General features: G+C 34.1%; 1 protein-coding gene across 1 annotated transcript; it reads right to left on the minus strand.

Moving 5' to 3' along the window:
- Nucleotides 1-626: 626 nt before the first annotated feature.
- LOC131660663 (stromal cell-derived factor 2-like protein) lies at nucleotides 627-4,030 on the minus strand. Its single transcript, XM_058929953.1, has 6 exons — nucleotides 3,634-4,030; nucleotides 3,380-3,526; nucleotides 2,827-2,967; nucleotides 1,547-1,596; nucleotides 1,336-1,465; nucleotides 627-1,013 (listed from the first exon to the last, which is right to left on the minus strand). Exons 1-6 carry the CDS (start codon nucleotides 3,742-3,744, stop codon nucleotides 921-923), a joined length of 672 nt encoding a protein of 223 aa, XP_058785936.1. The 5' UTR covers nucleotides 3,745-4,030; the 3' UTR covers nucleotides 627-920.
- Nucleotides 4,031-12,392: the final 8,362 nt, after the last annotated feature.

A 12,392-nucleotide genomic window follows, 5' to 3' on the forward strand; every position in this document is an offset into this window, starting at 1 on the left:
ATTTTAAGGATGAGAAAAAAAAAAACACTAAAATATGATAAAATTAGTAAATTTTTAGAGTAAAACCAACACTACTAAGTTTTAAGACACTTGAGTCCCGCGTTTTCCTCCCATATTGATCTCCAACAAGTATAAGAAGCTAGAAGAAAAACTACGGTAAGATAAGCAATTGTTGGCCGACCACAATGTGTCTGTAATTATAACACTTGAAACTGAGCAAAATAGGCAACGGAGGTTGTCATGGATCTTACATGTGACATCTTACTTGCAACCCAAATGTTAAGATGTTAAAATTGTTATTCGATAGCACTTGACAATTTTTCTAAAGAAATGTTTCCAATATTGAAGATTGTCATGCTGATATTAGGATGTTATTTTCTTCAAAAACTAAGATTCCATCATTTGATAGAAAGATCATATAACTTTGGTGTAATGCAACAAGGCAAAAAAAGGGATATTTATCATACATATTCGGTGTCGTTGAATTAACTTTTTTTAGTTAGAAAATATCTTCGAACTTAACTCGTGTATATATTCAAAAGTTAACTCATTTATATACTAGAAAGAAAAATAAAAAGTTTTTGAACATTGGCTTCGTAGTCATCTGTATAATTGACTAAACTTAATTCACCTGAAAAATAAAGTTCCACTACTAAATGCACCATCCTTATTAGTCCTATTTGAAAAATTACCCATTAGCACATTGCACAACAAAAATAACAGATGCAGCAAGTATTTCTGCAGGGAGAAGGACCTGCAGTACTTCATAACAAAGTGAAACCTATGACAATATTTCTATCATTAATATCATCCTAAGAGTGCTCACGTATATTTTTCCCTTCAACAATCTGCCTCTATTATCACTACCCATGCTAGCCAACCAATCACATAATCGACCCTAATTGGACAAAATATTGATACTACTCAACTTGTTTGCTTTCAGTAACAGGAAGATAGACACCTTCAGCTGCCAACCAGATATTGTCAGCGCGCTTTTCCCGAACACCACAAACCTAGTCAAATACAATAAATGGCAATCAATAATGATAATTCACTTCCAATATTTGCATAAAAAATAAAACATCAGTATCATTTAAAAAAAAAAACTATGGTATATGATATCATCATCAACATCATTATTAGTAATGCATGCCAAAAACCCAAAAAAACTAACATTTAAGTGCCTAACAACAAATGACAACTGAAAGCAGCAAGTTAAGTATCCAAAATTTTCTAGGGTATATAACATCGTCTGCACATCGCTGCTGATCTGCAATTCAATAAAATATTTGCAAAAGACCAAAGAAAATTTTAAGATTCCAGGTAATTTCTCACCTCCTGCTGTCCACCTGCAATCCGACTGTATTTCTTATCATGACTATGTAGATAGCCTGAAGTGTCAACATGCTGAAGCCGAATCTTTTGATCCTGCTTCCAAGTCTTTCCACTTCCTTCTATAAAAAGCCTAATGAAAATAAAACCAATATAAGCACTTTCTAGAATATAGTGATCTAGTTATATTATTGTCCATGAAAAACCAAGTTACCTCCAATAGTCCCCAGTGTCAGAATCATTTTCTCCACCAAAGCAGCTGACCTATTTTCAACTCAAAAATATAAACCCAGTTATTCAATGGTCAGACTAGGTCTAAAACAGGTTATATTTGAATCATAACATTAACTTTAATCTTAGCTTACTCAAATGCAAAGGAAATAAAATAGGACCAAAAAATTAGGTCTAGGTTTAAGAAAGAAAGAAAAAATACCCCTTCCTGTATAAGGTCTAGGAGTATAATTCAAGAAACTATGCAATGTCAAATTTATTTGCGTCAGTCTATAGGTGAGAACATGGATAAATGATGAAATAACTTATAAGTGGTGGTTAGTTGCATCAGTCTTGATTTTTTTCATAGTACAACAACTAAACCTTATCTCCATGTATTACATATATGATAAACAGTATTTATTATTATTTGATTTTTATAGAGAAGCAACTAAGAGATAATATCAGGATGTTGCAGTTAGTCATATTCACTTGTGTTTTACTTCAGCAAAGGATAGGTGGATAGGCTTAAGACATGTTTGAAGAAATACTGAAATACTAAAATGGTTGAAAAGAATGCAAAGAAATCAGAGACAATATATGATAGCATGATACTATTCATTTAGCATACGACATAATTTCCCAAAGCGAAATGATAGAATTAAACAGTGGCCTATGATATGTCGCTAAGACGAGAGATTTTGACAAGAGAAACATAATCAGAGACATAAAGAAGGTGCAAGAGGAGGTGACACCCGCAAAATTGTTTCAGTTAGATACCAAATGCAGAGTCTTGTCTTTATAATCGCATATCTAATGAAGCAAATAGATCACATTGCAATTTGCAACATTAGCTTATGCAAGTGCGAGCAGAAGTATAACGTATTAAAAAGGAATCACCCATGATTTGCAATTTTAATTTGGCAGCTATATGTAAGGCAGCTATATGCAAGAGGAGGTGACACCCGCAAAATTGTTTCAATTAGATACCAAATGCAGAGTCTTGTCTTTATAATCGCACTCGCACATCTAATGAAGCAAATAGAGCAGATTGCAATTTGCACCATTAGCTTATGCAAGTGGGAGCAGAGGTATAACCTATTAATAAGGAATTTACCGTGATTTGTAATTTTAATTTGGCAGCTATATGTAAGGGGGAATACACAGGGAACACCTTAGAATCAGTTTATTAAAGTGAAACATTTACAAAAATCAACCACCAACAAATCCTAAAACATATATATAGTAATAAACACTTGCAGAAAAAAAGAAAGGAAAACACACCTCGAGATTGCCTGATATTGGGGATGCATGCAAATGGCTGTGCAACCACTTCCTTGTCCTCATGTGCTGAAATCTAACAATTGTGCCACTTTTAATGGTGTCACCTTGTTTAGCTGAAGTTCCTGGCTCAGGCCTAACAATCTGCAAAACAATAACCCACATATCCAAAGTCAATAATCAATCGCCGAATCAATATCAACACAAATCATCACAATAATAACAAAAATCACCTAGATATTAAAGGTATGTTTGGATGAACTTATTTGAGATTATCTACCAACACTAATACTCAGAATATTTTTAAGAGCTTATGAAAACATCTTATCATATGCATATAAATTTTTTGCACCTTACTTATATAAGCTCCCCAGGGTAACTTACAAATTATAATCAATAAAATAACAATTCACCATTATTTTCTCTTCTATTAGCAAAAATAGCTTATTAATAAGCACTTATGTGTTATGCGTTTGTCCTATAAGAGCTTAATTAATCATGTAATCCAATCACAGCTTAAATTGAATACGAATGATGAGGTTAGAAATTAGATTACCCAGTAACTGTTGGCATCATCAACAGTAGGAAAACCAGTAACCGATTGCTGGCCACTGCCAGAACCATAGGGCACATCATGAGAATGCAACCTAAATTTGGTCTTCTCATGCATAAGCTTTATAACCGAACCATAAGTAATCTGAACCTATACAATTTCCAGATCAAAACAAACCAAATCAATTATAAATTCGTAAGATCGCTAACCCTAAACAACGAAATTGAAATTGAAATTGAAAATATAGAAAGTGAAACCTCGACGCCTTCGGAGGAAGCAGCGGAAGCAGAAGCGGTGGAGGAAGGAGAAACATCAGGATCGAGAGTGAGAAAGAGAAAAATAGCGAGAGCGAAGAATCCAAGCGCCATTACAAACAGAAACGCAATGAACCAGTTACGCTGCCAGATCGGAAGATCCGATTCGGAATGACCGGTTGATTCTCTGTATATGATTCGGGTCGACCCGGTTTGTTGATTCGAAGAAGAAGAAGAAGAAGGTTTTCTTCGTGATAGTCCTCCCTGCTGTTGTGACCCTGAGGAAGCCACTGTGATAGAAATGAATTAGTGCATTCCACACTTTCGTTCGCGATGGAGAATGTGATGCAGTGGTTGTTGTTGTTATGGCTTAAGTTAATTCAACCCCTTCTTGCACGGTAATGTAACGAGTCGTTTTGATGGTTGAATGGACTTTTAGATGTACGTTTTGTGACATGCTTTGGTCCAATTGATAACGTACACGTGGATGTAAGCAATTGCGTGTATGCTTTTCAATGGTTGGATTTTAGGAAGAGCATTACTTCGTCTAAATTATGTTCATTCATTATTTTGTGACACTTTTATTTTTTTTATTGCTACACATCTTTTTCTTTACACTTCTATCATTTTACTATTTAAAGTGTATAGTTGTTTAAATATGTGATTAGTTTAAAGTTAATTATATATTTTTTGGTAATAAAAAGAAATACAACAGGAATTTAATTATATTTTTAACGTGAAATGAATTGATTATATTATTATATATGTGTGTTCGCCGGCGAGTTTGATTCGATTTTGAGAGAATTTGATATCGGAATCTATTAAAATTAAGACAATTTCTTCATCCACCTCTCTGGTGTGAGAATTCCTGTTGGAAACCTCGTAATACCCCTGACTTCGGAGATGCATCTCCGAAGTTACTTTTTTTCTACTTTCTTAGAATTCGGAGATACATCTCCGAAAACACTCATTTTTTAGTGTTTTCGAAAATACATCTCCGAAATAAATCTGAAATCACGAAGAACATCATCTTCTTCGTTTACTCATGTTCAAACTGTTCCAAACAATTCAAAACAAATTTTTTCATACTCAATGAAAATAAACAAACAAATATGTGTTGGAAAGCTCATGGTATGGCGAACAAGATGATAAGAAGAAAATGCAAAACAACAATCATAATCAAGCATAATCATGAGCACGAAGTTCACATACAAAACGGGTTCCATTCACACATTAGGCATGGTCTTACACGAAAACAAACATTAATTCATATTTGTCATGATAATCTAATGCTAATGGCATATAAATTTGCAAGAAGCAAGCAACATTTGTCAAAAATTGAAATTCACCATAAATGCATATAAACCCTAGCTTTTCAAAATTAAATTAAATGGTAATGGCATTGCATGAAATTGATAAAGTGTTTTCTCTAAGTACATCAATACACATCCAATGGTACCAAGAAATTGAGTTTTAGGCATATTGGTGAAGTTTGGTTCTTACATTTTTTTCAAAAAAAAAAAAAATATGTTTTCGGAAATGCATCTTCGAAGATACTATTTTTCTCAAAAAAATGTGTTTTCAGAAGTGCATCTCCGAAGACACCTTTTTTTAAAAAAAGTAAGGTATTTTTGGAAGTGCACATCCGAAATCACTTTTTTTTCAGAAAAAATGTGCATTCCGATGTGCACTTCTGAAATATAGGAGTGTTTTAGAAATTTCACGCGGGTTTCTAAGAAGGTTTGGGGTGGATAAAGAAATTGTCAAAACTAAATGGATTGGTTTGGATTGGATTTGCAAATTTTTGCAATAAAGCACAAACCAAACTGAACCGAGAAACAACGTGTTAGTTTGAGTTGGATTGATCAGGTAGATAAAAAAATGCAAAAATATTTCAAAAAAATAACTTATTTACGAATAATTAATTTTTCATAGTAGTATAAAAAAGTATAGTAATAATATTGTTCAAGTGTAAATACTAGACTAACAATTTTTCTCTAATACATTGAAAAATATCTAACAAGAAAAATATCTAACATATAGGCTTTTGAATCTATAACTAATCACTTTAGTTAGTATGATAGTGAATGTGTTTCATAGTTCTATGCTTAGTTACCACATTACACTAACAATTTTCTAATAAAAAATTAAAATAGAATAATTTGTCCATATATGACATTTAACTTTTTTTTCTTGAAATTGAATATTTGGTAGCTATTTTCATGATAATTATATATGGTTGGTTTGGGTTGGGTTTGCGGGTAAAAAATTAAAAATTTGATGCATGAATCAATTGTCATTAGATTTCATTGATTTAGTTCGGTTCTTACTCGAACTAAAAAATATGCAACCAAATACTATAGTCTTGTTTGGATTCTGATTTGGTTCAGATTTACCCGAACCAATGAACACCCCTAGTTATATATAATTAATTTGATATCGTTTAGGTGTATAAAAAAAGAATATATAGAATATATTTTATTTTATTTTCTATTGTAGTTTGGTCTCATGAGTTTTTTATTATTTTCTTATAAAAGAGTTTTTTTAATGCGTTAACTTCTTCTTTATTAATACTTTCTATTAATTGTTAAATCCTAAATTTTAAAGATGGACTAATACTATAATATAATGGTTTAGAAAATAACTTATTAATTATTTTAGGTTTAACATTAGAATCTATATTTTAAAAATATTTATCGGGGGTGTGAGGTGGAGAGAAAAAATAATTGAGTTATATGAAAAAATATGTGTATGCCGATAGAAGAATGAGATTCGGGGATTAAAAATTTAAGATTGTTCAATATTGTATTATTAGAAAAATGGGAGTTGAGAGTAAATAAGAATAGACGAGATACTCATATTTGGTATTAGAATTTTAGTTCGTTCATTGGACAGATGTTAGATATAATATTTAAGACAATGTGTATAACTTGTTTATAACAAAATAATAGATAACATGAAGTAAATCATAAAGCAGCGGCGAACACAAAATCGCTTTAGCCTAAAAACACATATTTTCAAAAGCTTCATGTGGAGTACCACATATGTGAGCGTTGTTAATACCTTCCCCTTACATAATCAACCTCCTTATCCATATTTCCCCTTTTTCTCTTTTGGAAACAATAAAGTTCGGTGGCGACTCTTTCTTTGTGAGTTAAGTTAATCAATAACTTAATATCAATTTTTTGCACTGCTACAGTGGCTTGAAATGATGGGAACTCAACACTGAGGGGTCGCACCTATAAATTAAAATCAAATCAAAATAGGTTATGAAAGGTGGATATTGAAATATAAACAGGGAGGAATTGATAAATACCTTAGCTACATGGAATTTTAGACAAGAATATGCATTCTGTGGACTTCTATGAGGTCGACACGGTGGCATTTGCCATACTTTATTTTTTTCTGAGTTGGGAGTCCTCCCCTTCAGCAATCCCTTCATCATCGAAGGTGGTCATCGTCTCCTTCATGAGCTTTCTGGGAGTAGACTTAGATGTTTGCTTATTCGTCTTTTTCTTTTTTTCTTTTCTTTTTTCTACCAAAACTCTCTGCAAGAGCTTTGCCTTTCCCCGTATCCTCGAAATTTAAGACTACAACCTTAGTGACTGCAGTAGTTTGATGCTTTGAAGGAATAGGTTGAGTCAAAATTAGTCTCTCATCCATAAACTCTGACTCTTTCTGTGGAGACTAGGATAGTCGACATGGTTAGTATAATGAAGGATAAAAGTGAAGAGGTAAAAATAATAAAGAGGTAAATGAAACATGTGCTCTTTCACTGTCCAAAACATCTTTCTCTTTGTTCTTTTTAGATTTCTTTTTTTACTGTCGGTCATCAGTCGAAGTGCTTCCTCTCTTTCAACCCTGAAAGACGAGAGCAGAGATAGATAAGTAATGGCTTTAAAATATGGCAAAGATGCAAAAATTTATATGTGTTGTTGCCTTTACTTAATCGAGATTCTCACGATCATTGCTTGTTATGGCTTGCTTATTCTTAGTTTCTTTTCGATTAATGGGTATAGCTATAAAATTCCAACACAAGTAAGTAAAGAACATTAACGAAGATTAGAATTTCCTAATAGTCTTGTATGTACCTTATTAAGATTGGGGACAAAACTCGGATGTGTTTGACATCGACATGTATATGACCTTTATAATTCTCCATGTTGTAGTTAGTTGAAACTACTTTATGATAAGGCTTTTTTTAGTTCGTAGTTTAACGGTGATAAAGATCCACAAGTAAACCAGTCGGGAAATGGTGGACGAAAGCCCAAACCAATTTCACAAGTAGGCAACAGTGGAATTTAGAAAAATAAAACTTCAAAGCAAAAGAATACATGCATATCTCCTACATATGAGGGTATCTTCAAGTTTGGAAGGGCTTCAGTAAATTTTTTTAAAAAGTAAGAGCAACGTCATAAATAGTTCGACTAATATTACTAGAATCATACAAAGTTTCAAAATAATGCTAAAAAACTTGGATCTCTTTGATGCGCGTACCTCTGTTTTTCTTCGAGTGATTTTTCAAATATTAAAAGGCATCGGTTAGGCACTGAACCATCGTAAAAGGGTCGATCACACCTTGATAATAGGCGGCACGCCAATTTTTAAATTCTTTTGTGCAGTGGAAAGAAGGGGAAATTTGAAAGGGTTGAGGTGCAGGATTCTCTTGGCAAAAACATTGAGGCATGCGTTGATAAAGTCTTTATTTGGTTTGTCAGACACATCAAAAAATTATTTTCTCTTGAACAAAAAGGGATCTTGGCAAGAATTGGATGAAGCCAAATTGTATAACTACTAAATTTGGTTGGTAGGAAGCTGTCATATTGCCTCATTTTTGAATAGCTGAGTTTTGTTGACAAGACACGTGGCTTGAAGAATTCAATCTAGATGTCATGTATTTTTCTTTGATATTCAACAGTGGAGCATGGATATGCTTTTCAAAACCAGACGGATCTATAGTTTCAATTAACGAATGTTGCCATGGTTGAGAAAAATGTTATACAATTGTAGAACATATCGGAGTAGGTCTCAAAGATTTCCTTTGATGTGAGGTTTATTTCATCCCGAGTGACCTGGGAAATCTTAGGCCTTTGATATTCCTGTCTAGGTTATGTGAAATACTATTTTTGAGGGAAGGTTCAAAAGTGGCATTAAGCCACAACTGCAACAGTCAAATGTGGCCAAAAACCTTAAGGCTTTCAGAATTATCATGTTCCCTTAGGTCATAAGAAGTGGTTCCTAGGGATTCAGATAGGCTACCAAAGATTAATTTACTTAAGCAAATGTTTCTTCTCTCATGGAATTGAGAGTCCATAGAAATAAACTTCTTAACCACTTAGAGAAAACTAGTGCAGAAAATAAAGTGGAATAACCAATAAGTCAGAAAAGCTATGTATTCTTGGGCACCTACGAAATATGATGATCTTTGATGAAAGAACTATAGATAGCGCAAGTGTAACACCCCAAATATTACAATTATTATTTAATTATTTTATTTTTAATTATTTGATGAAATAAATTGTTTGACGATGCTATGTGTGGGGTAGTGTATGGGGATTGTCGTGTTGAGAATTACTATAATTTAAATGATTGTGTTGGAAATTATGAATAATTGTTAGAATTATTTAAATTATTTAAATCGGATAAATATAAGTGGGAATAATGAGGATTAGTGAGGGTAAATAAGGAATACCATAATAGGGATCTAAGGGTTTATTTAGTAAAAAGGGAAAAGGAGAGAAAGAGAATTGTATCATTTGGAACAATTGCTCAAAGACAAATAGAAGCAAAGAAGAGAGGAAGTGAGAAGAGTCTAGAGCTTGAAGATTCATTCTTTGAAGTTTAGGAACCGTCGATCTAAGGTAAGGGTGGGGTTCCAAATTTCTAAGGGATTGTATAATGGTTTGTGTGTGAGAATAGGGTTGCTTTGGTTGTACGACTTTATCCATGAAATTGTTGTTCTTATATGTGAATGTATGTGATGAATTGGTGATGTAATTGTGAAAGAATCAGTGGAATTGGTGGTATAAATTGCACTGGAACATGGGTAATATGTATGCTTGTTGATTGGTAATGAAAAACTTGGTTTTAAAATGCAATTTAGGGTTTTGGGGTTAAGAGGGAAGGATTCTCGAAATGGAGAAAAATTCATTTTTTTTGGGACTGGTTCAGGTGTAACCGGTTACCGGTATGAGGGTAACCGGTTACCCTATTTGAAAATGGCGTGGGAAGGCAGTTTCAAAGGTGTAACCAGTTACTGTTCTGGTGGTAACCAGTTACCATACAAAATAGAAGCTTAGAGTTTAGGGGTTACAGGGGTGTAACAGGTTACCAGTATATGCGTAACTGGTTACCATTGTGTTGAATAGATTTTTCTGAAACTTCAAAAATTTGTAACTTTTTACTCGGGTGTCTATTCGACGCGCCGTTTGAATTTACGGGAAGCTAAAAACATTTTCTATCCAATAAAAACAATTTAAAATATAGTGGGTAATTATTTATTAGGGATCAACTCTTTTCTGTGCGAGATATCTTTTGTTATGCTGAAATGTGTGTATGTTGTTATATGTGATGATGTTATATGCTTTGGTTGACTTGTGTGAAATTTCTTTGTTTAATGTATGGACAGTAGATGGCGTGTATTTGAGTGTTGAATTGATAGGTGTAAATGTCAATGTGTTGCGTGTTGTTGCATGGTTGTGTCGCATGCATGGTGTATTGTGGACTTCGGTCCTATTGTTGGTTATGATCCTAGATGGAGGGAATCTGGAACAAGGTGAAACAAATTGTTCATGATTGTTGGATATGATCCTATATAGAGGGGATCTAGAAAGAGGTGAACCAAATTGTTTATAACTGTTGGTTCTTATCCTAGATATATGGGATCTGAAACGATATTGGCACCACGTGCATTGAGTTTGTGAGTCAGTCTCATTGCACTGCATTGTTGTTAACACGATAGATAAGTGTTGTGGTTGATGTATATGTTAATAACGATTATTGTGAATGGTGTGAATGTGTGACATGTGGAATGTATGACTACGCTTGATGATATTGCTATATACTTATTATTATACATTCTTTTATATTGTTATGATATCTCACCCCTCTTGTTTGAATGTTGCCTCCACGCGGGTAACATACATGTAATTAGGATTAGTCCGCTGGCGAAGTAGCTTGGAAGATGTTTCTTTTTGTTTTATTTTAAGATGGCGTCATTGCTCTGATATTTAACATGTAACTCCCCAAACTGCTTTCAGGATTACCGACTCACCTCATAAACCAACACGGGTCTTTTCAGCATATTTTGACTTTACTCACACGCTTTTTGGGAAATTTCCCAGAAGGTCACCGATCCCAATATTACTCCAAATCAAGCACGCTTAACTGTGGAGTTCTTATGAAATGGGCTACCGAAATTTCCTAGAAGGTCACCCATCCCAATACTACTCCAAGTCAAGCACGCTTAATTGTCGACCACTCCTTGCCATATTCGGCCTTGAGTGTTACACGCGGTGCAACCACCATTCGCCTTCTTCGGCCTCGAGTGTTACATAACACCAGGGGGATGAATTATAAGTTCCAAAATGTAGTTATTTGGTGTATGTAAATAGTGACACTTATCAATACTTTTTGTTAATACTGTTTGAATAATTCCCCGTTTTGTATGTAAATTCGAATACTTTGTGAATAGTTGTATTTTTATATACTTGTATACCGTTGGCGGTTTTTGTGTCTTTTTGTAGGTATTTTAGCGTATTTTGAGCCTTGAGAAATAAAGTTTCGAAGACACGACTGCGAGCACAAAGTTGGAATAAACTATGAAGTTCTGGTGTAGGGCGCGTCGCGCCCATCGAGGGTGCATCGCGCAGCCTGGGAGCAAAAGAATAAATTCTGGTAGAAGGTTGGGTGCATCACGCGGACTTAGGGCGCATCGCACGCTAGGGCGGTTTGGTCCATTAGTGAGAGGGTGCATCGCGTGCTATTTGGGCGTGTCGCGCGCTAAGTGAAATTCTGTTTTTTCTATAAATAAGACAGCTTTGTCATTTTAGGTTTTATTATCACCTATTCTTTGATAAAGTTGAGCTCTGATCTATTATTTGTAGTTTAAAGGTTAAAGCAACACTATTGGGTGGTTTATCATGTCTATTGAACGCGGGTGGTCTCCGATTGTAAGTTTCCATTTGTTCTTCTTCTTCCCTGTGACTCATTCCAACGATGGGTTTATATGTATATTTTTCCTCTCTTGTATGTGCATTTGTGGATCTTGGGATCATTTATCTAGTTGCTTTACAAATCATTATTGTTGTTGTTCTTGATCTTTTTGCTTAAATGCTTTGGATTTGTGTTGTTGTAGAAATAGACATCATAGATCTTGATTAGGAATGATAGCTATTAATTTCTAAGCTCTATACATAGATTTGGCGCTAATAATCGTAATAGGTATTGAGTTTGATGCCTCCGTGTTATTTGTGTCGGTGGAGAAATCGTCGATGTGAATGATACGGTTGAGCTCTTGACGGTGTTGCAGAAATGGACACTGATGTTGCATCTTGAGCGATGCCTGGTGATTTTGATGTGTATTATGAGTGTTGAGCGATAGATCTTCAGATTTAAGTATTCGACGGGTTGAGTAGAAATATGATTCCAGAATGAATTCTCTTAAGCTACAATAGATTGTTTATTTGCTTTTATTTACTTTTCCCGCATTTTACATTCCATAACCCAATCATGAAACTTAGAACGTGAGATAGTTGAACGGC

Source organism: Vicia villosa, linkage group LG3, assembly GCF_029867415.1.
Source record: "Vicia villosa cultivar HV-30 ecotype Madison, WI linkage group LG3, Vvil1.0, whole genome shotgun sequence".
Lineage (NCBI taxonomy): Eukaryota > Viridiplantae > Streptophyta > Magnoliopsida > Fabales > Fabaceae > Vicia > Vicia villosa.

Bases quoted from the DNA above. Each gene is read 5' to 3' on its own strand.
- LOC131660663 (XM_058929953.1), bottom strand. From the start codon at position 3,744: ATGGCGCTTGGATTCTTCGCTCTCGCTATTTTTCTCTTTCTCACTCTC. The intron at 2,968-3,379 runs GTAATCTAATTT...ATTGTTTTGCAG, and splicing joins ATGATGCCAACAGTTACTGG to ATTGTTAGGCCTGAGCCAGG. The intron at 1,597-2,826 runs GTGTGTTTTCCT...AGTTGAAAATAG, and splicing joins CAATATCAGGCAATCTCGAG to GTCAGCTGCTTTGGTGGAGA.